At 33.3% G+C, this 27,775-nt stretch overlaps 3 protein-coding genes across 5 annotated transcripts; 2 read left to right on the top strand and 1 right to left on the bottom strand.

Moving 5' to 3' along the window:
- Positions 1–747: 747 nt before the first annotated feature.
- Positions 748–3,232, bottom strand: LOC105169940 (putative glucuronoxylan glucuronosyltransferase IRX7). The gene is made up of 4 exons (XM_011090490.3): positions 2,581–3,232; positions 2,102–2,469; positions 1,750–2,000; positions 748–1,636 (listed from the first exon to the last, which is right to left on the bottom strand). Exons 1-4 carry the CDS (start codon positions 2,879–2,881, stop codon positions 1,171–1,173), a joined length of 1,386 nt encoding a protein of 461 aa, XP_011088792.1. The 5' UTR covers positions 2,882–3,232; the 3' UTR covers positions 748–1,170.
- A 4,990-nt stretch (positions 3,233–8,222) lies between these two features.
- LOC105170218 (actin protein 2/3 complex subunit-like protein) lies at positions 8,223–13,982 on the top strand. 3 transcript variants are annotated; one of them, XM_088884430.1, is made up of 13 exons: positions 8,224–8,463; positions 9,631–9,805; positions 9,900–9,962; positions 10,037–10,142; positions 10,332–10,436; positions 10,510–10,586; positions 10,694–10,823; positions 11,391–11,463; positions 11,747–11,938; positions 12,589–12,709; positions 12,994–13,218; positions 13,411–13,473; positions 13,690–13,982. In XM_088884430.1, exons 1-12 carry the CDS (start codon positions 8,387–8,389, stop codon positions 13,456–13,458), a joined length of 1,392 nt encoding a protein of 463 aa, XP_088740556.1. In that variant the 5' UTR covers positions 8,224–8,386; the 3' UTR covers positions 13,459–13,473; positions 13,690–13,982. The 3 variants fall into 3 exon arrangements, with proteins under 3 accessions (XP_088740557.1, XP_088740556.1, XP_088740555.1); XM_088884431.1 differs by having other exon boundaries at positions 8,223–8,463; positions 11,406–11,463; positions 13,411–13,982; XM_088884429.1 differs by having other exon boundaries at positions 13,411–13,982.
- A 5,307-nt stretch (positions 13,983–19,289) lies between these two features.
- LOC105169941 (uncharacterized) lies at positions 19,290–20,649 on the top strand. The gene is made up of 2 exons (XM_011090491.3): positions 19,290–19,718; positions 19,810–20,649. The coding sequence occupies exons 1-2, from the start codon at positions 19,662–19,664 to the stop codon at positions 20,461–20,463; spliced, it is 711 nt and encodes a 236-aa protein (XP_011088793.1). The 5' UTR covers positions 19,290–19,661; the 3' UTR covers positions 20,464–20,649.
- The last annotated feature ends 7,126 nt before the right edge of the window (positions 20,650–27,775 follow it).

The raw sequence follows: 27,775 nt of genomic DNA, 5'->3' as shown, positions 1-27,775 counted from the left end.
TTTTGGCTCCTTCAGAGGGAAAAATAAAAAGAATAAATCGAATTTATATTTTTTAAAATTAGATTTAAATACACAATATTTTGTATTTTTTATAAAATTACAGATACATTCTTTCAAAAGGTATTATTATAATGTATATAAAAAATTTTATACATAAAAAACGTATTTTTAATGATAAGTATATGTTGGAAAAAAATATAATTATAGTTATGTATTAAAATGTAATAGGAGGGGGTGATGAAAAGAGTGACATGTTTGTATTATTATGGGAGAGAGAGCCCGTGACTCCCCCTGCACTGTGCCCTTTCCCATTCCCGAATTAAAACCCAACTCTGACACATCTGAGCTGCCACCCCCACCCACATTATTCCTCTCCCCTCCCCTCGTGACCACCTCCTTTCCCTTTCTCCATTTTCAATTTACACTCATTATTCTTCCCAATGCCACATAACCTACATCTACACTTTTTTAAATCAAATTTCCTTTCTAAGTAAAAAAATAAAAAATAAAAATCAAATTTCCTTACATAAACATTCTCATTACTCTTTTTTATAGAGTTAAATAATAATATGATATTATTTTTATATATATTAAATTAAAATAATTTATTTTTTAATTTAAGGAAATTTCACCATATTACGTACAAATACTTTGCACTTTTCTAGTTTATAGTAACCAAAATATAGATTTATTTAATTTGAAAAGTAATCATTATATTTTATTTTTTGTTTCTATGTTTCAAAAATATTGGCTGTACCCCACTACTAATATTTTATTATTTAAAAAAACAAATGAATGCTCCTACAGTCCTATCAGCAGCTTTGTAATGCGATGCGGACCATGTGGACCTCGACATGAGATCCCAGCTCCTCCACTTACAAAACCAAAAAGAATTGGTCCTCCTCACATGTACAGATATACTCTTTATGTACAACATACGACCAATGATGTCCCACCAGGCCCCAAAGCAACCAATCCGTTATAGCCACGTCAGACGCCCAATACTACCTAGCCAACAACAACACAATCCCGCCACTCTTCGCGTGGGCCCACTAGCAAATTCCCCATACACATATGCATCCAATAACTCCCAGCTGTCTCCCACTACGTATATGCTGTACAGGTCAAGGAAAGCGCCACCCTTAGCTGGACCCGCCACGTGGACATCAATCATTGGATGGAAACCCTTGGCTTCTTGTGGGACCTGTCTAGCTTCCCAGATAGGGCCACGAGAACCTGCCACGTCGCATCGCCTTCCAACATCGGATCGTAGAATAGTAGGCTCTTTCTCACTTCTGGGTCCCAGAGGTTCCGCTGTATTGAGGTGAGATTCGTAGCGGCCACGTGTTCCAGTATTTTACCCAGCTGGTCCACGTCCTTCTCCGCCACGGTTAAGGAAATCGCCGCCCACGGCACGGCGGAGGGGAAGGGCAACCGTATACCATCCGCTATGATGACCGGGACACACCCCAGCGCCACGGACTCCACTAGCCTCGGACTCCATGGGGCCCACCCAGTAGGGCACAAACAGAACTTCGACCGCGCGATTTCTGACTGGTAACCGGCAAACCTGTGCCTCTTGAGGTAAAACCTCCGGTCGTTCCCGTATCTCCGCCATATCATTGTCCTGACCCGCCTGTGGGGAAAACAGAAAAAGAAATCCATCCAAGGTTAATCGAGTCATTTCACATCAACATAACTGTAATAACGACGATAAGGTTAGTTAACGACGAACGATCCTAATCTTACTTGCTGTAAAAACGGCCGCTAACGTTCTTGGGATGAACTTCCATTTTACCCCGGAAAAACGCGAAGATGTCACGGCGGCCGTCGAGCGGCGACTTCTCAAGGGTGGCGCGTACACTTTCCGGGGAGACGTACGGCGGAATAACTACGTTCTCCACGTCCTGACATGGATGCTTGTGTTTCACCCCAAACGTTTGCAAAATTATCGAATTTCGTAAAAATTCAGGCACCCCATCTGCCATCGCCATGTCCTCCTACGAAAACAACATTTAAACCAAAATATAATCCCTTATTTACACAAACCCCAAGAACAACCTTGAAATGTAATAAAGAAAAGGAAATATTTCTATATTACCATGGTGTGAAAGCAAGAACCAAAATCATGGGTGGCGACAAAAACATGGTCAGAACCGCGGCTGTGGTTCCAAAACGGAAGCTGAGACGAAATATGGCGTACGGCGGACGCCATGAGAGAGCGGGCGTGGCCGATGGCGGGGAAGCCATTGACTTTGCTGAAATTGCATGAGACGTAAACAGGGACAAAGAAGAAGTCAGCCTCCCACGGGTCCAACGTTCTAGCTTCACTGCTCATCAACGCCCCGTGAATAGCAACCTCCGCAGCAAACAGATGGCTGCTGCACCGCTCGTTCGACAGCCAATCTCTGTTGTATTTTGATGGCAAATCGTAAACATACACCTTCATCCCTTTCAATATGTTTGAATCTGTACCAGAACATAAAAAGACAAGATTTTTTAATCACCTCGTGAGCAATATATATATAATACGTTGAAAAACTAAAAACAAAAAAGATTATTTTCATTTTCTGAAATTACCGCCGGGGTTCTTGAGGTGGTGGCGGAAGGCAGCGGAGGAGTCGAGGGGTTGTTCTTCAATGAGAGCACGGGCTTCTCTGAAATGGGAAATGGTGGTTTTGGACAACGAGGGGGTGGGCTTATTGCTGGTGATGAGAAAAGAGGAGAAGAAATAGAAGGAGATTGAAAACCAGAGAATCCATTTGAAACATCTGTAGCAAAAGCTTTTCTGTAGATTCCTGTTGTTTCTCGCGTTATGCGGAAGCCTCATCCTCACATAGAAACCACTGCTCCTGATCAGGGGCTTCTTGGTTTCAAGCATGTCCGTCAACTCGATCACCTCCCCCTTAAACCTCTCAATCGGGAGAGAGAGAGAGAGAATGGTTGAGATGGGGGTTCCTGTATTTGGTAGTGAGGTGAAGTGGAGAAGAAGGAAGAGAAGATGAATGATGCAATGGATTTGTTAGGAGTTCGTTTTTGCTTCAAGAAACAATATTAATAATCAAATCAAGCTTTGGTAATAATTTGGTATATCCAATGATGGGGTTTGGTTGAAGTCATGTTTTCTCAAGATAATGTTTGCACCAATAATCAAGAAGCCATATGCAGTTGTTCGGAGAGAGAGAGGTGTGTGTTGCAGCCTGATGGAGCAGAATGGACATCGGCCTTTGTTCTCGGTTTTATCAACTTCGTATTTCCAACTTAGGAAATGACGAAAACATCCTCGTATTTTACATTTCATCTGTTCCGTGTGTTGGGAAGGAATTTTCCAGTTAGGCATGTATGTGTTTGCTGTTTCTTGAGAAGTAGTTGTCTTTAAATGCTTATTTAATTTTAGTAGTTGCCTATTTTAAAATTCAATACCAAGTATAGGACAGCACCTGTTCCTCAATAACCTTTAGTCCATCCATATAAATTCCACTTTCTATTACTTTACCTCTGCCAATTAGGAAAAAAAAAACTTCAAAATTATTTTTGAAAAATATTAGTATAATATCTTATTTAATAAATAAGGTTAACAATCTTGACTTGTGGACTTTCACTACAATAGTTCTATAATATTTTTAAATTTTTGAGTCTATATATATAACTTAATACTTCAATTCATATTTACACACCGAAAAATTGCATTTACCACTTGTAAAAATATTAATAAATATAAAATCTATCTAAATAAAAAAGTGCAGCATGATTAAAAAAAAGAGAGAACTCATTAACTGTCAAAGAATCATGTATCTTGTAATGCTTTTGTACAGGAGTATATAGTATTTTATTTTTACACACAATAAAATTTATAAAAAATATATTAAATATATAAATTACTTTTTAAAATATAAACTTACGGGTGATTACACACATAATATACACACTACAATCCAAAATTTAACTAGTAAAAAAATTGAATTCTTACAATTTGAAGCTTGATGATGTTGTCTAATTAACATGATACGTGTTGGGTCCAAACAAACAAAGTTTGACTTAGGCCTAACACGTACGGGGGCAAAACAGTTGTGGCCTCATTATTTGGTAACTAGGTACATAGGAGCTGAGCTTAGCTTATCTCATCCAATGAAGATAAGGCAACAGCTGTGATTTGAAGGTGATGGACTATATAATTTAAAGCGGAGTAGAAGGAGATGGTAAGGAGGAATAAATGAGATGAGGGGAAAGGAAAGGGGGGCAAAGTAGGAAATAAAGGAATTGTCTGAGAAAAGTTGGAGATACGTGCAAACTGCAAAGCCCCACTCTTTCTCTTTGAAAAGAAGACAGCTTATATTTTTATATGGGAGTTGTCAAAAGTTGAGAGTTCCCACAGCCGCAGCCACATGAGGAGATGAGATGAGATGGCAGTATGAAAAGATGAGCAGCAGCTCCCACATTCATAACTTTTTATTCAAAGATGGAGTGATGTGATGCCAGTCTCTGCATTCCATTTCAGGGACATCAAGGAAAAAAAAAGTCTGACCACATTGCAAGATTTTTAATTCAGTTAGTATTTTATATTTTAAGTTTTTGTTTGAAAATTAAAATTACATTAGAATTCTACTCCATAGTCATAAAATAAAGATTCTTGCTTTAAGTTAATTTGACGTTTATTTAGTAAAATAATGAACCATCTAATTAATTCATTTTTTAAACTTTTAATTCAATGGTAATATGAATCAATAGGAGAAGTATGATTATCAAATATCCATACCAAAGTCAGGCGAACAAAAATATGAAGGCTTGATTTTGGGACAGGTGAAGTAATTTGAAAAATGTGCAATTCACTTCAAATAATTATTTTTTTTAATCCATTTATTCCAACATAATGTCAAAATAAGGCAGCGACTCCATTCTGAAATTCATATATATATATATATATATAGTGTTATTTTAATTGGTTTTACTACGAATAGTCTCCTTAAATTACCAAAAAAAATCACTAGGTTGTAAATCTTTAGTCAAGATTAGCTTAATTGAGTGCAAAGACTCAACCAAAAGAGACTTAGTCATCCTTAATCATAATTAAGTTTTGAGTGGTGCACTTAATCTCCTATTTTCTTACATACATAATGGTTTCTTACATCTTGATATATATACATAAGGATTCAAAATAGGTCACTCGGGCCAACATAAAGAGGAATGAACAATAAAATAATAAACTAAAAGCGATATGGGGTAAGTACTGTAAGTGGGAGTGATGTGAAGAAGAAGTAGATAGGTACCAGAATTAACGGTCAAAATGATAAAGACTAGTTAGGATAAACATTCTTAATAAAAATAATATGTAAGTGGAAGTCCTTTTCCCGTAGAGATTAAGCAAATAGTAACCCTTTTTTTTTTTAATCTTAATTCCTCGTTTGTTATACTTTAATGCTAAACTGATGATGCTTTTCAAATTTCGTCTTATTACAGACGCGTCAATATTTATATTTGTTTATAATAGTTAGTGGAAGGACAAAAAAAGACATAAAACACGACGAGAGACAGTTGTCACAACAAAAGAGCTCATTGAAATTTAAACTTTAGAAAATGTCAAGAATAATTCAGAGCAGTGAACATATATGAATTTCTTCTTTTTAATATTTTTATCTTATTATAAAAAATATCTTGTAGCTTAATCTAAGCACTGATGTTCTATAAACAACTAATACCAATATAAAAAATACAAATAAATTTTAATATATAAATGACAATTAAATTTAATTGCACATACATTCAGGAAGCAGGGGTGCTACACATATTAGTACCTAATTATTGAAGACAAGTCTTAAGCTGTCCTCATTTTGTCTGTCAATTGATTAATTTGTCTTATTTTTAAAATTTTAATATAATTTTATCAATTTTCTCATTTTTTTTCCTTTATTCTTTGTTAACTTACAATTTTCGCATTCATATCAACTTATTTTAATATGTATATTTATATACATACACTCTATTAATATATTTTTAACCTCTTATAGCTTTATTTCATATATATATATATATATTAATTTATTTTACTTAAATATTTTAAAAAATAACAATTGCCTTTTAAATTTTTTAATTAAGCGTGCTCGCCGTTGACACGTGCGATATATGGATGGTTTCGGACATACATTCTGAGTTTGTTTCAGAATTAGTTCACATGCTTCGTCATCATCAATCAATACTAAAAAGCAAAGCCCATGGGCCACCCGAACCCTTTTGTCCAGCTCCACAACCCGTAGCTGGTGGGACCCATATTGCAATATGGGAAGAAGCGGGTCGGAGCCTTACTCTCAAAATTTATATTATCATCGTTGATCAGTTATCATCGGACTAAATCCTGCCACTAATCATTGGACAACACGTACCCCCATATCATACCATCATAATTGCACCCTTTCCCCAAGAAAATGCGGATTTCCCCATTAACACCCCTGCCTATCAACCATAATAAATTTTGTGGAATAATGTCAAGATACTAATTATAAATAAATAAATTTTAATTAATTGAACCCGTCAGTGTCTCCAGCGTTTAAAATAAACATTTATCATCCTAATACTGGAGATAAATTGAATATAGTGTTTTGATTTGTAATATCTACTTTAGAATTATTAAAAATAAATTGATTGGAGCTAAATGTTATAAACAACTATTATCAATTTTTGCAACTTTCGATAAAATTATAAATTATAAATTATTTTTCCAAACACTCAAATGTCAACTTTCGATGCAAAACTTACTGCTATTACAAATGCACAAGTTATTGTGAACACCCCCGTGGAGAATTGTCCCTACCGGTGTGGAACATTAGCTGGAGATGCACATGCAAGGCTTTGGCTTTGGCTTTGGGTGTATTCTTCGTATATAAAGAGTGGAGAAAGGGAGCTGGGGGAGGAGTGATGGAATGCATGTGAGCAATTATTAGACACTGAAGAAAGGGGCAAGTTGCAGTGGCCGATGGGAAAGGAAACTATGCACTGTGTGCATGTGCCCATGTCTGCTCCGCCATGTGATTTTTAATACACCTTTCTGCTTCTTCGTTTACTCATAACTTGCAATCATTCTACACTAAATACTAAAAAGAAAATTTCAACACCACTTGCTTTCTAGCCCTTTGACTCCTCAATTCTCTATTTAAATATTTGGGATAATTACACTCTCTTCCCATAAGATTAGTATAATTACACACACACCCCTCTAATCAATTGAGGGTAGATATGAACTTTTATTCAATTTTTCTATTAATATCATCAAATTTAATAAATTTTGACTAATGAAAAGATTTATTTGTTAGACGGAAGCAAATCTTAGAAGTACTAAATATAATTTCTCAAACCACAGGGATTTACGTGTAATTACATCAATCATCAGGGGGAAAAAGTATAATTATCCTTGAATATTATGAGTTCGAATCTTATAAAAAATTTGCGGGTATGTAATATGATTGGATAATAATGGACTCATAGTGCTTCATGTATTCTATAAACTTTATTGTAATCGGTGTGATGGTGAGATGATTGATTAAGTCGGACAACATTTCGGTTAGTTTTAGGGCGATAAAATCTTTTAATTTCAGTAACCTAATCTATTTTTTTACAAAATGTGAAAAAAACACAAGTAAATAGAACCTAAATTATGAAGGTCCATCAATGGATTCCTTACATAACATTTTGGGCTCAATAAGTTTCTTTCACATTGCATTATTATTCAGATTTATTTTAATTATTATCGAGTTTGAAGAGTTATAATTAAATTTGATTTAAGACAGTCTAATATTATACATATAATTAAATTGAATTTGAGCTGAATTATAAAATTTATTAAATGAAAAGTTAAGTTCAAATATGATTTATTAAATTAACAAATTCAAATCAAACCAATTTTTATCAATTAATTTCAAATCGAACGATTTGTTTGTTTTTTTTTTTTTGTGCCATAGGTTTTGATAGAGATGGAAATTGATAAATTACAGTGGGCTAAAATTCTTGGATAGGGCTTGATTGACTAAAATATGAAGCTTACCCAACTTCGGCCACAACCCAATCCACTATCCAATAGATTGGATAAAAATTTAGTCCTGGGTACGCGGGGGCCCAACCATACCCTACAGCGTTACAATCCGACTCAAACCCAACAGAACTTGAGTACCTGGTAGCCCGATACTGCCCGGCCCGGCCAAGGAATGGAATTTATAAGAGGTGCCATCTCATCTCAGTTTGGCGCCCGTAACTTTCAACCAAGTGAAAATCACCGTCAGAAGGAAAAGAAGAGAAATCAGATTATTGTGTTTGGCGCCGGGAACTTGATTCTTGAGAGAGAGAGAGAGAGAGTGAAAGAGAGAAAAATCAGTGTCTGTTTTTGGGGAGTGAGAAAGAGATGGACGCCGCCAACGATCCGTTGGACTTCGAGTTTGAAGAACTCCGTCAAGCCTCTCCGCCTCTCACCAAGAAAAAGTTAGCGCTTTTCCCTTGTTTTTTCATCATAGCTTCCTATGGTGTTCTGATTAAGTTCGAAGGGCTTTCTTTTTGTTTTTTGGTCTTTTCTTCTTTGTTGGGTTTTTCTGTTGTCTGATATCGAACCCTCCTGGCTTCATTTTTCCTTAATCTACTTCGTTCATGTTTAAGTTTACCCAAGTGGATACTTAATTTGATGATTAGTTATATTACTAGCCACGTATTGAGTTATCCTAGTTACAGTATTGAGAATGCCTGAATTTCCGAGTTTTGGAGATGCTATTCTTAATTATAGGTGGGCTACTGAAAATTTTGCCATTCGTGTTTAGTATTAGGAGCAACTTTTTCAATGCTAATAGTTTGGTTTATCTGTCACATAATCTTTGCATACTGTTGCATAGCCATGAGTTCTAATACAATATATACTCATTCTGGCAACTCATTAGTTTGAATTGTAATAAAGGTGTGGAGAGTAAGACTTAGGCGTCAGCAGACACATTTTCCGAATAGCTTATTAAGTCCACGCATAAGGTCCGATGATCTCATTCATTTCCAGTTTCTAATCCTTCTTGTTGCACTATTTTCTGATCAGTCTCATGTAGGATAAACATAATTGATATGCACAAACTTTTTGCATCAATTCGAGTGCAATGACATTGAACTCATTCACGTTACAATTACCTAGCCTCAGGTTCTTCTTAAATTTATCCCTCGTGTTATTGTCAAGAACCATGTTAAGATGGGTATCCAGTGTCAACTGTCAAGGAATAGCTACTATGTAGATGTATGAATTTTGAATTATGCATGTGAGTTAGCTCCATGTACAGAGTACTATATATTCTTTGCACAATCATACTCTATACTTCTCTCTGGCTTTCACTTTCACTTTGTTTAATATCTTTAAGCTAAATGCATCACCCCTCTGTGCTCGCCATAAGGATTAAGTTGTAAAATGATTGGCTTACAAATATGTACTGATTTTGTAATATTTTTACGGAAACGGATTGTGCTCTATGAATATCATGGTGCCATATATTGCTAACTCACAACATCTCGCTGAGAGTGTATGGTTTGAGAAATGTTAGCAGGACTGTAAAGACTATTTACTATTAGTATGTATATAGATTTTCTGTTAGCGACATCATTTTCTCTTGTCTTATTTTATAGGAAGAAACTCATTTATTTGGATGATCTATTGGCGGATTTTGAGAAAGAGCAAAAGAGGCTCAATGAGAGAAAATCGAAACAGAAAAAGGTCCGAAAGGTTCGTGATGCGGATGATGAGATTGATGATGCTACAGAAACCCGACTGTCCGAGTGCGTCGACAAGTGCCAAAAAGAGGCACGGTTTATTCTTTTCTATTTCTGTTGGATTCTTGTGTTCTTGCAAATATTTCCCATACTATGCTACTTCTAATGCAGAATCTCTTTTGTAGATAAATCAAATAAATGGTGAAGAAGAAATGCCCTTCTGGGGCATTCAGGTGTTTGGGAGTCAGGTTCTATATTCCTCCTCAATTTAATATGTAGAGCTAGTTGTGTGTGTGTGTGTAATATTCTTTGCTATTTGCAGGAAAAGCTGCCACAGCAGGAGTACCCAGAGCTGAAAAGTTCTGTTCTCCTGCAATCTTTTGTGAAGCATGAGATCAATTCACTGGTTGAGGTGAACATTGAGAAAGGTTCAACTATAGCTTCTTTTATTTCTCTTCCTCTTAATTGTTCTTCTGGGTACGGTACTCTTTTGAATGAGATAGTATCAGCCTTTTGATTTTGCATCTTAGTTTAATGCCTGAATGTTATAAACGGGCAACTGGATTTCCTTATAATTAAATATTCAAATTCAGTATGCATCCGTGTTGCTGTTGCAGGGGAAGATTTCCTTGAAGGATTGTTGGTGGATGGGTGGCTATTGCACCTTGTATATAAATTCGGTTGTGTTGAAAAACCCATTGCGATGTGGACTTTTAACTTAAGTAAGTATATTGTCGGGTAAAATCATCTGTTGAATTGTCTGTATTTTTCTTTTAAGCTTATTCCTTTTTCCAGTGTTATATTCATCAAAGATAAGGTTGGTGGAAGCTGCATGTGAGTTCTGGTGTTCTGTTCTCTCACTTAATGGGAAGGTTGTTCTTTCTCTGTCATATGGTATATTCTTTCCGCTTTAATTACATTAGATATAATTTCCTTCAGTTTTGTAACCTTCGAGTTTTGCTTACCTCATTTTGAGCAGGCTGATTCTTCTAGCATCAACATTGACTGGTTACCAGGATATTCAGATCTAAGAAGGGCTCTTCAATCTTATGGTTTCCTTCTGGGTTCACCTTCTAACTTTTCATCAGACATTGATATGGCTCCTGCTGGTAAGCATTTGCATGCAGTTTTAATCTTAGAATTTCTGCATGGAAATGAGATATGTGAGGAAATCTAAACTACTTTGACTGCATAGTAGAAGGGTTCACTGAATTTGGTTTTGTGAAGAAAAACCTGCAGAGTTCTTGTACTTGGTCCTATGAACAAATCATATTCAAATGACCTTCTGAAGGATCCTTCTAACCTTCAGATCCCTTTTCTACAAATGAGTGATTGGGCTAACCGGCAATGATAGTTATCAGACCTAGTCCTTGTGCATTTTAATCGAATCAGATTTGGTTCTTGGAGGAGGAAATTCTACTATGCTTTGTGTCTTGTTTCAAGCTGTTGAAAAAATGGGCGAAAAAAAGACAGCAAAGATCTGAAGTATTGCCTTCATTCATGTTTGTATTCATCTCTAGGTTACTGTTGATTGTTAAGAATTAAAGATGTCAGTAACTACTTGATCCACTTGCTTTTGATATGTTACTTATTTTGTGCACGATATTTGATAATTCCTAGCATCCGGTAAGCTCATCATTGATCTGCTCTTTACATCTCCTTGCAATCTGTCTTAGATTCTGTTACGGCAGGGCCACCACAAAACATTCGTTCTTGGATAAAATGCATGGCTTTTTGTTGCCACGTAAGGTATGCATCTATTATTGTTAGAGCAGTATAGCCTACTAATGTAGCTGTATACAATTATTGTTCGTAACTGGTTGAAGCATTACGTTCGTGATATAGAAATTATGCAGTTAAAACATTGCACCTTGATTCACTAAAGGTTAACTTCATCAATTATCAATTTAAGTGACTGGGGAAAAGCTAAGGGATAAAAGGGAAAAAAATTGTCTATCTGGATGCTTTGCAACTGCTCCAAATTTTGTTTTTTAATGATCTTGAACATTTGTCATCACATTTTTGTTTGCAGGAATGCAAATATAAAAGTCTCAATTCAAGAAGCGGAAGAATTGCTAGTTATAATTATTTCTCTATTTCTAGATCGACAACTACTAGGCCTGTCTATGGTATTGAATGAGGCAATGCTCTCACTAATAAATTTCTTCAGAGACGAGGAATGGCCTGACAGCTGTAAGAAAGTCGCAAAATCTCTTGCTCACAGGTTATTATCTGATACTCCATAGTTTACTATCTAATTTTCTCTACTTTTTTATTCTCTTTAGTTTTCTCGTGGGGTCATTTAACTGTGTACAGCATTTAATGTCTGTTGATCCTGTTTCTTGGGTGGTTGTTAGTTCTGATGCTGATACCCAAATTTATGAATCAGAACATGTTGAGTGATAATAAGTGTTGATATCCAAATTTATGGAGTTGGAACTTGCCAAATGATAATAAGAGATGCTCCCTTGTACCAAAAAGTTTACTCCCACTTATTTGCAAAGGAGTTCTATATGAGAATTGGAAACAAGGAAAAGTTTTTATTTTTATTACCTTGAAAATTTGTGGTCGAGAATTGCTCGTGTCATCACTATTTTGATTGATAGTGTAGTTTTATGAGAAAACAAATTCAATTATGGGAAACTGAATCTTATTCTGCTACATCTCAGGAGGAAATAGGAACAATATATTTGGAACTGAAGGTGCCTATTGTATTTTCTCGTCGGAAAGTACATTTCATATTTGATGCTTCCACACAGTTCTTTGATTTGTTCAGAATCACAGTTTAATGTGCATTATGTCCTCCCCTCCCCTCCCCTCCTTGAAGATATATATCATATTTTCATAACTTAAAAATGTGATTTCTTAATGAAGATTGCCTTGCAACATTAATTGCTTGAGAGTGGTGGAGAGTATAGTGGGAGTTGATGGACGAAGTAAGCAGCTTAGGAGTGCAGTGGCATTCCAATTTCTGGTGACATGTTTGGACGAGAAGGTAATCTGGTTAATGCTTTTGTCATTGCACTGTAGTCCCGCTGGAAACCCAAGTTGCACAATAGAACACTATGGTTACTCTTCTGATTGTAGTGAAATATTACACTTCTGGTATTGCATATTTAAACAAAAGGGCATCGGTTCTTGAAGTAACGTAAGCAATGATAAGTGAATCATTGAGCTTGGAGAACACAACTTTGACCATTCTGCTGTCATTTCAATTTTGCTGAAGTGGAACATTGAAGATGAGCTTACTATATTTTTAATTATATTCCATGTGTGCAGGTTTTTGATGCAGAGGACATCCTGAGGTTGCTAGTTTCTTTAAATGTAAAAGACAAGAATTGTGATCTTTTCAAAATATATATATACTTGAGTCTGGTGGAGAACTGGCTGTCGTTTGATGCCATGCTAAAAGATAAAGCAGAAATACATGAGTTATGGGCTGTTTTTCTCCGGAACTGCTCTTGCGGAATAACTATCACTGACTTGAGATCTTATGCTTCAAATGTAAGCATCAAATGCCTCTCTCTTGCTCTCGATTATGATCTTTATCGAGTCCTTTTGCTTGTCAATATTTCTGCATGCAAGTTGTAGTATAATCTTTATATAGTCATGCTAAGAAGAAGTACCATCTCCATAGCAACACAACTGAAAGACGACGAACCAAAAATAGTTCCTGAAATTCCTCCAACTATGCAGGTCCGTAGTAAAGCTTCATATCTCCTTCAAGGCAGCACAAGCAAGTGATTTCTTACTATATGGGTATGTATTTGCAATTTAATAAATACTACAAGAAGACTTGAAGTCTTGTTTTGGTCTCTATTAGGTGTACAGGTTTACATTAATTGCTAATGTATCATCGTCACATGGAAAACTAGCGATGTTGCTGGAATTTATGAAACAAATGGATCATGCCTTGTCTTTCCTAGAATATACTGTGTAATGTAGAGAAGGTTCAGTGACTATTGATATTCGCAGGAGGCAATGCTGAGGACGAATTGAGACAATTTTTCACATAGAACTGAAGCAAGAATATGTTGAACCACCTTAAATCCTGCTGATAATATTTTACTACTTTCTCCTCCTGTTTATCAAGTAGAATACAAATGATTTTCATCTGCTTCGGTCCTCGCCTTGGGCATTGTCAGGATCCATCATCTTCTTTCTGGCTTTTGTTAGCTTCCATCTGCATGTCTTGTAAGGCTGTTTACTATCATTTATTAGCATGTACATGTACATGATTAATACTGTATATATGGTGTATTTTTGCATCTAATGTTCGAATTTATGTTTTTGGGATCCATTCATATGTTCTCAACCTGCAACCTCGTTTGTCATTTAGGCCATGTTTACATTTAAAGATGGGATTAATGTGTGGAAATATGATAAAGTAGTTGGTGTATTGTGTTTGCTTATAGTGAAGGAATGTTTGATAGCTGATGTAATATCCAAATTTGGTGGGCTTGGTGGAATTGTTTACCAAGGTCTGCAAAATGCAAGTAAATAGACAATTAGATCTGATAAGTAGAGATATTCAGCCAATTCTTGAATGTAAACATGGCCTCAGAGATTCATCAGATTTATAAGTTTGTCCAATGAACATCACGTTTTCCTACACTCTTTAAGAATGTCAATAATGAAATTTTCCTGGACAACTCGAGTACTGAACTGCATGAATTGGGCTACTGATCCATTATTTTGTGTGCTGCATGAAGTTTTTGGTCATTTTGTAGTGTGGGGCTGGACTTCCCATCGTCATCTTTTATACTTTAAATTAGGAGAGGAGGATAACGTTGTCCTTCTAATCATCATTGTGCTTTACTATGAAGTGTTTTCACATGTCCCATGTAAACTGTTTTCTTTGCCTTCTGACAGTTCCAAATGGAAAAATTGCTTGATCAACCATGTATGTATACTTGGGTTTTAATGTGGACGACATAGCAAGATGAATGCTGTTTTTCCGTACAAGTTTTGATATGGACATGCTTATGTCATTTAATCTTAGTAGGTAGTAGCTTTAATTTCCGGATTACGAAAGCTATAAAGTATAATCATAGGTAACAGGGAAATGATACCCCAATAATATTATGATAAAACAACAAAAATACATCTAAGTGATTGATATAAGTTTATAAAAATTGCATGTGATATAAATTTAAACAAAGAAACAGGCATAGAGTGTGACCCAGAAAATGAACTCCTTTTCATAAAAAATCAACCAAATTCAAATGTGACGTAAACAACGCTCTCTCTCTTTCATAATTCAAATCATGATTTTTGACGTAAAATGTTTTCTGAATTTTGAACATGTCCGATTTACCTGTTAAAATTATTGAAGCGTATGTATTTATTATAGTAGTAAAGTGTTAATAACAATAATAATAAGGTAATAATAATGAGGCTATTAATAATTATCAAAGTCGAGACTCATCAAACAGGAAGATTGTATAGGTTGTTAGTTTCATGAATGGAGTTTATAATAATTGTTTATTTATAGCTTAATAATAATCATTAAAGAAATATTTAATTATTAATTTATACTTTGATACAACTATTCTTATAAAATAAAATTAAATGTGAGTGATTATTGTGACTTGTGGTAAAAGGCCACCTGCACCTGGGATTCCCGTTGGATCTGATGTATGAGAGCATTACACCCACCCCTTCTAAAGGGCGAAGTGACCGTACACACAGAATGTGGGCACCACATTTGACCACTTTTTTCCTTTTCCTGTGATTGGAACTTTGAACTGCATGCACTGCAACAATTAAATATAATAGTTTAATTAATTTCAATATTTCTTTTTTAATCAATTTAAGATAAGAAAAAGAAATTAATTTGAATTTTGAAAAGTTTATTTTGAATCCTAACTATATTCTAATAGCTTCCTTCCAACAAGCTACCAATAGTAAAATTTATTGTGGATATTAATTAATTATAATTGTATAATAATTATTATTCATAATTTTTATAAATGAGGCCAAAACATCGACTACAATTAAAAATTATTGCAAATATTTATTTTCTTGCGACGAGGATAACTTCGTGCTGCAAAGCCAATCTCTCAAGAAATAAATTGATTTAACAATCTGACTCATATCTTCAAAGTTATGTCAAATCTATAATTTCTTTAAATTGTAAATTTAACTTCGAAATTTATCATATGATGCGTAATTAGAATGCAATTCTTATTTTTGGCAATTTTACATTTATAACTTATTTCGAATCCATTACACTTTCGTCGACAATATGTTTTGTTTGAGAAACAACACATTATTATTTTTTTTAAGGAAAAAAAAAAGTAATTTCATAATTTGTTATCTCTTACTCTTTTGTTTGGTCGGTAAGAATAGAATATGACTTGTCAGAGATTTAGTACCATTTTGACGTTTGGACGAGGGAATAAAATATATATTTTTTTTAAATACATGTGTTATAAGATAAATGAATAAAATTTATTTTTAAATAAGTTAACAAAAATGCTTGGAATATTTTTTGGTATAATTTCCTCTCTTTTCAATCGTTTATCATCGGATCGTGATAGATTAAAATGCACTTTTCAAATTCTTAACATTTTGTTGGGATAATTATATTCAAATTTGAGGAAAGAATTTAAAAAAAAAAAAAATTCAAATGACCCCATATTAAAAGAACTTCAAACCCATCATTATTTTATAAAATATAATTTCAAATGGGACTGAAAGGATTAGCCACTTGGGATTTGAAATCTCCAACTTTAAATTCATAAATCCAGCAATGAACGGGTTTGGAGAAATTTTTTTAAATAATTCCATAGTAAAAGAACTCGAAATACATCGATATTCAACAAAATATAATGCAAAATTAAATTTGAAGAATTTGAAATAGTTTAATATTGTAATTATCCAAACACTTTATTATTACATATTTAAGTCCATAAGTCTAAATTCATGGACGCAAATGTAAACTAAAACTAAAACTCATTTTCTCATACCATCCAACAATGAAGCCAGAACAAGTTCAAACATTCCGAACACAACATGCATTCGTACTACGCCTGCAGACAAGAGTACTATATATGTCTTGACCTAGAAAGAAATCAGGTAGGGAGTAGTTAGAATGATTGATAAAAGTTGACAATTTTTGGTGCAAAATTTCAAAACGAGAAAATATATATATATATATATATATATTAATAATCACTAAAAAAATTATGATATTTTGTTACGGTTAATTTTTATAGCCCAAAAAAAAAAATATATAGCAAATACAAATCAATCACGGCTTCGTAATAGTCATTAGTCGTTGTTTCTACAAGTGTGGCCAAAACATTAGGCCATGGCTAATGTTTTGGCTATGGCTATGGCTAAGGCTAAAAGCCGTAGTAAATATTGATTAATCGTGGTAAAAATTTAAGTTTTTATTTTGATTTTGTTTAGCCGTGGTTAATAATATTGATTTACTATGATTTTTAAGTCGTGATCATTTATAATATAACGAAAACTCAAATTTTTTTTTATAGGAAAGGATAACAAATGATAATAATTCATCTTGATATTTTGAGTAATACATCAATCCAATCAAGTTGAATCCATCAATATGACTATTACTAACATAAAGTAGAATAAATACTCACACACTTAATGAAACTCGAACTCATAGTTTTAAACTTATCCATAAAACTGCAGTCTTATTATTAACCAATTCTGGGTAACGATAGAGATTTTAATTAAAATAATTAGTCAAATTAAAGCCTAGTATGTTTCCTGCCCAACAAGATTCCCCCCCTCCCCCCCCTCTCTATATATACATATATGTATATATATAACAAATATCTACACTTGACTACCTACCAATGTCAAAGAAATTAACGAAAAGAAGGGGTTAGGGTTGGGGTGTTAGGTTTTATATCAGTTAGTTAATTTTACTGATTGTCAATCCCACATCCAAGCAATTATCTATGTCTGATTATGGGAGGCAAACCAAGAAAATTTAAACAAGTCTAAAATTATACTAGACAAGATAAAATACACCCAATATTTATTTTTATGTTCCTTATAACTTTCGATATTTAACATATATATATACACTTATATATATAATATAAAAATACATGATTTGACAATAAATAGTAATTTTTATCTCTAAAAAATATAATATTTATATATATATAAGATATATAATTTGACAATAAATAATGATTTTTGTCTCCAAAATCTTAATATCAAATCTACACCATTTATTTTAAAATATTTTAAATTACCTTAAAAGACAAATTCAAATATCATGACACATATTCCTGTTCTTGTTTCAAGTGTTTTGACTTTTTATGTTTTAACAAAAAAAAATACGATGTTATTAATATGTGTCATATATATATATATATATGTGGTAAATTGAAGTCTATATTCTGATTTGGGGTTAACAATGAGGTTAGTTCTGGTGCAAAGTTTTCTTTAATTAATTGATATACTTGGATCAGACACGTCAAATGACATGATGTAATTATTGAGTTAATCTGCCAATTCAGAGGATAGATTGGACTATTTTAGATTAAAAAATATAGCATTGGGTGAAGTTGAATCGAGTAAAACACACCTACCTTCAGAATGGTCCGCAATTTTCTTGAAATTTGGGAAAAATTTGATCTTCTGCTAATAATTGAATTCTATATCACATTAAAATAAATTAAATAAACAATAAGTTACTCTAAAGAGTAGAGCCCACAAGACGTACGTGATAAACAATAAAGTATTTTTATACCCATGTTCATAGAAATTGAATCTATACTTTCTTAGTGCTGAAACTTCAAACAAGTTCGTACTTATTCCGAAGCACGATTTCAGTTGACTAGGCTTTCTTGGTGTAAATTTTTTTCTTTTTCTTTTCCCTTATTTTTCCATTGACAAAGTCGAACAACATTATTCAAATACATATATATACCTGATTATATTGAAATTGATTAAATATATAAATAATGTCAATTTAAAACATATATCTACATTTAATTTAATGTTGTACTTTTCATGTATAAGTATAAAACAGAAAATGGATCATGTAATCTTGATGTGTATGATAAAACAAAAATTAGAGTAAGTGATTAGAAAACCAAAAATTAGAGCAAGTGCTTGAAAAGTGATAATGTAAATCTTTCTTGTATTTGTGGATATTTATACATATATACACACTATATATATTATACGTAAGCCGTCTACGACTTAACATTCTACAAAAGACTGTCTAGGGATTAACACATATCATAATTAAGGATATGGACTAGGACTAAACTGTGAGCAGCTAGCAGCCCATGTGATTAAACATGTTAGGCAGCCACACCCACACCAAAGTAAAACAAAAATGTCTTCATTCATTCATTAATTAACCTAATTGCTCCCATAATGCTAAATAATAATCAATTTTCAGATTAATTTTGTAAGAACGTAACATGTACAAAAACTCAAAGTGTTGATAGTCATAAATTCGAACTTTCCAATGATGTCTTCTTCTCTTAAATGATCGTGCAACAGTATAATTGTCATCTGTTTACGGCCATCAATATAGGACTCGTAGTACGTGTTCTACGTGGAGTGTAATTTTAAAGAAAACGGCTTCTCAAAGTGTTGTTGGTTTGCGGAGTTTTTGGGAGCAAATCACATCAGAGTTGTCTTTACTCCCGCATTTGTCGCTGATATGTAAACTCCCCGCTTCAGACACACACACCCTGCACTTTGAACGCTTCATCAGTGAGTCTGATTAAAGTAGATATGTACTGTTCAACTCTTTCTGTTACTACACTATTTACCCTCTATAGGGTTACCATTGTAGCCTCTTGACCTTTTCTGCATCATTATGATTGAGACTAAAGCAAAACAGTTCCAAATATTAGCCCTTATAAGAAGCACAAAGATCACCACCCTCATTCCCCTCTCTGCCCCACCCCCAGAAAAACCCCACATCTCTCTTGAGCGCCATGGATAATCAAAGAGGTTTTCTTCTCAACTGGGCTTATTTACACCAAGGAGAAAAGGTAAGAGAAAAGCTTTTAAGTTCACCCAAACTTGTGCTTAATTAGTAATGCTTTCTTGAACTCGAGTTAATTGGTTTGATTGTTGAAACAGAGTATGGATGAGGTAAGGCAGTCTGTTCTGCTGAGTATGGAACTGGAGGAGACTAGAGTCAGAGCACAAGAGGAGCTCAAAATCAGAGATCAAGAAATTGCCCAACTCAAACAGCTCCTCAGCAGAGTCATTAAAGAGAGGGATGAAGCTCAAGCAAAGTGCCACAAAGTGTTGTATCAGAAGCTACTGCTGCAGCACTCAGCTCCCCATTCTGGGGTTTCAAGCCTCGAAGATGATCCCAGAAGAGGAATCGACTCCTACAATGGCTTTTCTTCCTCAGACTGCGATGAAAGCGTCGTCTCGCCGCCGCCGCCGGAGCCAGTACCAATTGAGGCCGAAACGGATTTGCCTATACCACTCAACAGGCCGCTGCCGGAAAAAGGGAAGCTTCTGCAAGCAGTGATGAAAGCGGGTCCGCTGCTACAGACCCTCCTCCTCGCCGGCCCTCTTCCGCAGTGGCGCCATCCTCCGCCACCGCTTGACAGCTACCAAATCCCACCACCTCCGGTGGTGATCCCGCCGGCGCTGCCCGCACATCAAGATTCGTTAATCAAGTGCGGGAGTATAATGAGTAGGAAGAGAGGTGCGGGTGAGGGGTCTGAATCTGATTCATCCAATGAATTACTCAAGTACCAAAGAGTTGTCCTTCAATGACAGTACTACCCTAAGAAACCAACCATGTCTGTCTACCTTTTTTCTTATTTTTGCTGTCCTTTTCTTACAATTTAGCGGTCAAGATTAGGAAAGTGGGAACTGCAGCTGATGTGTGTAGCACTTTCGTGTACAGTGGTTTCTTTCCTTAAAGAAGTGAAAGCCAAGATCCAAAGCTTGACCATTTGACGTTTGTTTGTCGTCTGCTTTATTGGCCAGCATTTTGGTTGGGCTGTCTCTTTCCCTCACATAATTATCTTTTTTGTATATTTTAGTAAATATTTGTTAAATATATGTGAAATAAAATATAAAATATTAAAATTTCATTTTGAAAGTATTTCTTGTATTGTTTAAATTGTCAATATATTTTAAAAAAATCAAGTTATTCTAGAATAAATATTTTGTTGTTATGAAAAATAGAACAAAAGTATTCTTAAGCAGTTTTCGGAGTGATTGCTACTTCAAAAGCAATTGGTATTCCTCAAAATCCGACAGTATGCCTGTAAAACATGCACATGATTGAACCACACCGAGGATGGTATCGGCCATGACCCTCCCATACTAAAATTAATGATCGAAAACAGGATTCGGGCTATAAAAATATGCAAATTTATTTAGTAGAGACTAGGTTACAACAATAAAGTAGGACGGGTTTGAAGTCCGACAATCACTCCATTACTACTGTTCCTAAAAATTAACATTCAATTTGATGAGAGCTTAATATTAATAAACCGACAATAGTCCCATGAGGGAAATTATACTAAGGACTAAGGTGTAATTTTATATGTCTTACAATAAATAAAACGTGCAAAGATATAGAAATATCCCCAACAGGCCACTGTAAATGTAATATTTGAGAAGCAAATAACTAAAGACTTTCTTGCAATTCGGGCTACATCAACTTGATTCAAGATCAGCTTTTGACAACAATTATATATATGTGATTAATTTAATGCAATTGAATTTTAATTGGAGTCAAAAAATATTGACGTAGCATACAATCTTAACGGTGCTATAAGCAAATGTTTGAGGTTAAATGTAATTTACTCATGTGATATGTGAAATGAGTAAATTAATACTCTGTGAAAAAAGAATTATAAAAAACAGATTCCCCCCTATCAATAGTTTATATGGAGAATAATTTTTCTTTTTTCAAAATATAGAGAATAATTTATTATTTTAATTTTTATAATTTTTTTAATTTATTTATCATATTATATGAATAAATTGCATTTCTCGCCAAATTTGTTTGTGTGTGAAATGTTGAATGTGGGTTGTGTATATGTATGGGCAACAAGCAGAAGGTGTGGAAGGACCAGCATGTCGGGAAGAGTGGGAACCCACAAATCGGAATTGGGATCTACTAATTGACCAATGTCTAATTATTTTTTTGAGTAGAAATGGTTTCTCTCTTTTGCATTTTCTTTTACCATGTAATTTATTGATTTATTTACTATAGTTTAATTTCCTGCCTCAAATCTTTGGCGTCCTTTAATTATTAGTATCCTCGCAAAAGCTAAGGATAATGAACTTAATTGGTCACTGTTCCTTGAGCGCACAAAAACCCTCTTTCTTTCTTTTTCATGGAAGATGACTTGAGATTGCGCTACAAACCCTTCAACGGAGACAGCAATACAGGATAAAGGCTTTGGTTATACTTCATTGAAAAGCACAAATTCAGACACCCCCACACCAAAAAAAAAAGTAACAACATAAATCAAGATGAGTTATTCATTGCATTATAACGATGATATAGTTGTTAGAACTGTAATTTTAGTTTTCGTATATACTTGACTCCATAAAGTATCATACTATAGCGACGATCAGCATGAGGTGATTGCACCAGGCAAATGTTATGGACTATGGTGTTAATATGAGATACTTGTGCACCAAAAAATGTTTGTCTGTACACTACAGAATGATCGGTATGAAATAACTGTACATCATAAATGTCATAAATCGAGCTCTCATGAATCAAATGATGGTAAGATGCGGGTAATTACCCCCAATTTAAAATTGGACAATTCAAATTAATAAATCAAACACTTATCACAAGGCCAAAAAGTATATTTTTTAATGAAAAGACAAATTTATTTTCCTAAATCTTTGTTGGTGCAAAACATCATAATAGTCGGTATACGGGAACTATACACCTTCCATAAACAACATCATGCTTTCTAAGTGATTAGTTCTCGCCCTATTATATTCCCTCGAAGCAAAGAAAGATGCTAGTATAAATAACTTAGAGTCAGTATTTTCTTTTTATAGGTGTTGGATACTCGTTTTATTTCTATGATAATTTCAACGTCGTGAAACTTTAAAATTGTGATATTTACTATGTTAGATATTTTATCTAATTGTGTAAGAAAAACATTAATTAAGTTAGTAGAGATTGTACTAAAAAAGAGCAATCAAGTTAACTCATGATTACTAATAACATGAGATCCATAAGTTTGGGATCAAATGCACGAGTGACGCTCCCAAACACTACTTACTAAGGATGAAATGAAATAATTCTTTCTCTCTCTCTCTACCCCCATCATTAAAATTCGATCATTAATTGACATGAATTATTGTTACCCAGAAATGGCGACAGATGCGACCCAACATGCAATCTTACGTTACTTGAAAGAGAAGAATTATATCAATGGTGGTTAAAGTAACAATTCTATAAATTAAATTTGAAGTTTGAATCTTATTAGATGTGTGAGTTTGTTCTATTTTATTATAATTTATTTTAATATTGTCTTTGTTATAACAGTGATTGATCGAATCGATGTATTGCTTAATTTATTAGAATATTGATATTAGAATTGATGTATTGTTCAATTTTTTGAAATATTAATATAAATATATAATTATTGCTTTTATAAAGAAAAAGAAATAAACAAAGAAGGAATAACATGCAAGATGCCCCTCCGACAGACCTTTAGTCCATGAGGTTCAATTTAATCAACAATTGAGATGAAAATTAATTATATATGTTTGATATCAATAATTGATATATAAATTTCTTATAATTAAATTTTTTGATGTAATCATAATTAATTCATTAAAAAAATAATTGCAAAAGAGCTAGTTTTAAGTGTTTTAGATTTCATTTTTTTTCTTTCATTCACTACTCCACGTTTCTCTCTCGTCTTAGTATTTTTTTTCCCATAAAGTTTCATATTTTGAATAAACCCACAATTATAGGGACCAATTAAACCCTCGAAAAATCAAATTCAAGAGTCAAAACATATAGGAAGAGTTGGATCATAACTTTAATTCTTCCATTTTTATTCTAAATATAATTAGTTCGTCTTTAATGTGAAAAAAAAAAAAGGAACCCCACAAGTCTCCATTGTAGCCTGAAGTCTTATCAACAAAACTGAAAACCCTTGGCCACACATGAACATGATGCTAGGCCTAATGTCTTCACTTGCCAACCCAAACAGTCGCCAACGCCTAAAAGCGTGCGAGGGCAGACTGGCAACCTAAAAAAACAAAAAAAGAAAAACAAATGAATATAGAATGTTCCGGAGTGTCCTAATGTGATTAAGTAGAATCCTTAAAAAATCCTCCCTATGTGCAGTGGAAGTCTTAGGATAGCTTTTGAGGTCTTTCGGGCCATCTGCAAATTGAGCCCATTAGTATCTATCTGAAAATTTTGGTCCCTATTTACAACATTTAAAAGTCTAGTAAAAACTTAAATCTGGGCCTCCTCTTTTCCCAACACCATACATTTGCTCAAATCATTGAATTGGAAGGTGGACCCTTCAGTCATATGCTAAATAATCAACTCTATATATATATATATACATATATTCCCCTTAAATTGTTAAGAATAAAATACCTTCATTATCTCTGAACTATCATTCATATCGCAAAGTAGCCTTAAACAATATAACGTACCAAAATGTTCCTCATGTTGACATTAATTATAATGAGCAATTATATTTATGTTCATTACAAGTCAATAGAACAAAATGAATCGACATAATATGTTATTGCCATGTGGGATGATTCTATAAACAAGAACACCCCAAAATAAAGACAGAAAATTAAGCCTTAAAAATGTTATAAGAATGATGAAAATACATTTTTTTTTAATGTAAAATGAGAAAAAAGGAATGATTTTAAAACAAAAATTTAACAAAGAAAAGAAAAACGAAATTGGGATAGGAGGAGAAATGGTTTTAACAATGTAAAGTAGTGAACTATTAAGAGCAGGTTATTTGCAATGCAATGTAAAGGCTTTTTCCAAGAATGTATTTAAATTTTTGGTAATTGCTACAAACAAACATCAAACTTTTCCAAGAAAAATTGCTTTTATTTCAAGCCATTTTTAACATTTTGGTGGCAAAAATTCTAATGAGTAGCACCCCAAAACCTAGAGAAAATAGTCAATACCATCTTAGCAAAATGACAACAACCTTATCTTTCGTTACCTTATCGATAGTCAAAGAATGTTCGTTGATTAAATTCCTAATCAATAAATAACCTTGAAAACGTTTTCAAGATTTAATTTACCAACAGCATTAAGAACTATAAATGACTAATTCTAACCAATAAATTTATACGAAAATTTATTTAAGTTAGATTGTGCATTCCCCACAACATAATCGAAAATTATTGCATAATCAATTAAGTTGCCTTACCATTAGTTATTGAACTAAGCAAACAATTATGGATTTGCAAGTTCAATTGGCTGGAAAATATTCTTGAAAATGAAGAACGAGCTCTTTAATTAATAAATCAGATTATTTATAATAAAAACACGGAGAATAACACAACTATCAATATGAATGAAAGTAGAAAGTACAAGTTAGATTTTACAACATATTGAAATCAAGCATTCACCAAATTTTTAACTAGAAATAAAAGAACTAGTCTAGATGCTAAAGAGAGAAAAAATAAAAAGAGAAGAGAAAATATTATAGAAAAATATAGAGAAGATCCCCAAAGATGAGAGAGCAAAAGAAGTCTATATGGTTAATTACATCACACATATATACTAATTAGTTACCTCATCCTACTAGAACTAAAAAAGATCAATTCATAATAAAACTAAAAGTTTTAAGGAAGTAAAACTATTCTTTTAAAGAGATTCTTTCAAAACATGTAGTTTTCAATTAGTCAAAAGTCCCAATTCGCCATAAATCTTTTCAAAAATCGAGTTTTGAACCTTCTTTTTGCAGCCCTATTCTCGCAGGGTTAGACATGGACAAGCCTAACTCTTCCTTCTAAGTGTCTACATGTTGATTTTGGCTTCTTTTTTTCTTTTTCCTCAGTCTATTATAGACTAATATTGCGGTAGAACATTTGATTAGGCACATTTTAATCACAATATATATATATATATATATATCACTTGAAATTAACACAACATGCACTCCTATCAATGGGCCAAGAATTTTCTTCCCCTTCTCATACGCAATCTCCCATCCCATCATCTATAACCTTCAAATTTAATTTGATTAAGACTTCGCCGCATTCAATAATGTTTTTCAAAGTCATTTGATTTGTTTTTTCAAATTTAAATTCATCAATTCAAGTTACTTTTTTAAATTTAAATTCATCAATTAAAGCATAAACATTATAAAAAAAAAATTCAAGAATTTGAATTTTTTCTTTTGAAAGAAGTGAATTTAGTAGGTGGATATTAATGCACAAGTTCTTACTTAATGTGTGAGGCAAAGGTTTTGATCAGCCCCACCAACCCTCAGAATGTTTTCTGAATTTTCCCATCATACGTGGATATTATTAATCCATGTAGGCCAGCCCTACTTTTTTCATAGAATGAGATGAGTCCTCACTCATCATCTTTATCATGTGTATTTTAGTTAGGTAATGGCCGAAAAAAAAAAAAAAATTCGTGTAAATCTACTTAGTATACATGTGATTGGGGTCGAATACGCGAGCTTCTTGGAGATCAACCTCTGCAATTTTGTTTGATTATACGAGAACTATAGTTATTTTTAAGAAGAAAGAAGCACGTTAGGCTAGTTGTGATAATCCTTGTGGAAAACTCTCAAATGCTTAAGGCAACCTAAACTCAAGATAGTAAATAACGATTTGGAGCAATAAATGAGGAAGCAAATAATAATTGACTCTTACCATAAATATAGTAGCATAAGGGTATTTATAGGATCATATATTCTTACTTTCTTGATCTATATGGCATCATTTCAAGCCCTGAGCTGTCATACATGGTGTGGCTTGGATCTCAAGTCCTTGGAGCTGATTGTTGTATTAGGTTGCCGGAGTAGAGGACACGGATCTTGGGGTGCTGGTGGTATTTTGGCTTAGTAAGAGAATTATTTGTCTTTTTCTTCAATAGGTGTGATACACACTCCTATTAATGAGGCAGACTTATTTATACGAGAAATAATGGCTTAATTAAAAAGTTTTTTTTTCTTTTTGTGGTGAAAGATTTTTTATTATATTTTAGAGATGTATACTAATATAACATCGACGTGTGTATTGTATGTGGCTCAAATTTTAAATTACAATCTAAATTTATCACACACACACACACACATATATATATATATATATATATATATCAACAAGGACTTTTTGATTAGGATAGTGTTTGGAAAACCTTATACTTTTAAAGAAATGCTTAATTTTTTTTATTTTTTTTACGAGATAAGTGATTAAAATACAAAAATTGAGAGTTTTGGATGTAATAATTATAAGTATAAAAAAGTTGATGCTTAAGTGTTTGGTAAAGAGTTAGTAGATTACCAACTTATTTATGAAATTACCTAATTATCTTTACAGGTGGATGCGATGAAATATTTTTAAATATACAATGAATAATTGGAGCAAAAAGTCATAAAAAGAAATTTAACTTATTTACAAAAATGTCTTAATCTACAATAAACACATTTTCATCACCTTACAACTTTTAACTTATTTTAGTATAATTTTAAAAAAGACAAAACATAAGCAAAAATTATATTTTCAAACACTCTGGTTTCGCTAAATTTAAGTGTTTAGGTAGGAACTCCCCCTATAATTCTAAAGACAAAAGCTCATTGTTCAATTATGAGGAAGAATTTTCTAATTTTAAATAAGAACATGAGAAACACAACATCGTTTTGTTGAAAACAAATAGGGTTAAATATATTTTGCACTTTTAAATTGTGGATAAAGTGCATTTACACTTTTAACAAAATAGTCCCTCATAATATGAACTAATTTGTTTATGATGATAATGGCCAGATTATTTACACTCCTGAAATATCTCTATTGCAATCGTTTTCTTAAATATGATTTGAATTATTATAAAAAATATATTTAAAATAAACACTACAGAAAATATCCA

Source organism: Sesamum indicum, linkage group LG9 (assembly GCF_026168435.1).
Source record: "Sesamum indicum cultivar Baizhima isolate 11 linkage group LG9, ASM2616843v1, whole genome shotgun sequence".
In the NCBI taxonomy this organism is placed as follows: domain Eukaryota; kingdom Viridiplantae; phylum Streptophyta; class Magnoliopsida; order Lamiales; family Pedaliaceae; genus Sesamum; species Sesamum indicum.
Note: the sequence above shows the minus strand (reverse complement) of the source record. Positions and strands in the feature narration are given on the sequence as shown.

Excerpts from the sequence above, each read along its gene's own strand:
- LOC105169940 (XM_011090490.3), bottom strand. The coding sequence starts at position 2,881 with ATGCTTGAAACCAAGAAGCCCCTGATCAGGAGCAGTGGTTTCTATGTG. Across the intron at positions 2,470-2,580 it reads CCACCTCAAGAACCCCGGCG|ATTCAAACATATTGAAAGGG; the intron begins GTAATTTCAGAA and ends GTTCTGGTACAG. Across the intron at positions 2,001-2,101 it reads GTTCTTGCTTTCACACCATG|GAGGACATGGCGATGGCAGA; the intron begins GTAATATAGAAA and ends TTGTTTTCGTAG.
- LOC105170218 (XM_088884430.1), top strand. The coding sequence starts at position 8,387 with ATGGACGCCGCCAACGATCCGTTGGACTTCGAGTTTGAAGAACTCCGT. Across the intron at positions 9,806-9,899 it reads TCGACAAGTGCCAAAAAGAG|ATAAATCAAATAAATGGTGA; the intron begins GCACGGTTTATT and ends TCTCTTTTGTAG. Across the intron at positions 11,939-12,588 it reads GCAAAATCTCTTGCTCACAG|ATTGCCTTGCAACATTAATT; the intron begins GTTATTATCTGA and ends TTCTTAATGAAG.
- LOC105169941 (XM_011090491.3), top strand. The coding sequence starts at position 19,662 with ATGGATAATCAAAGAGGTTTTCTTCTCAACTGGGCTTATTTACACCAA. Across the intron at positions 19,719-19,809 it reads ATTTACACCAAGGAGAAAAG|AGTATGGATGAGGTAAGGCA; the intron begins GTAAGAGAAAAG and ends TTGTTGAAACAG.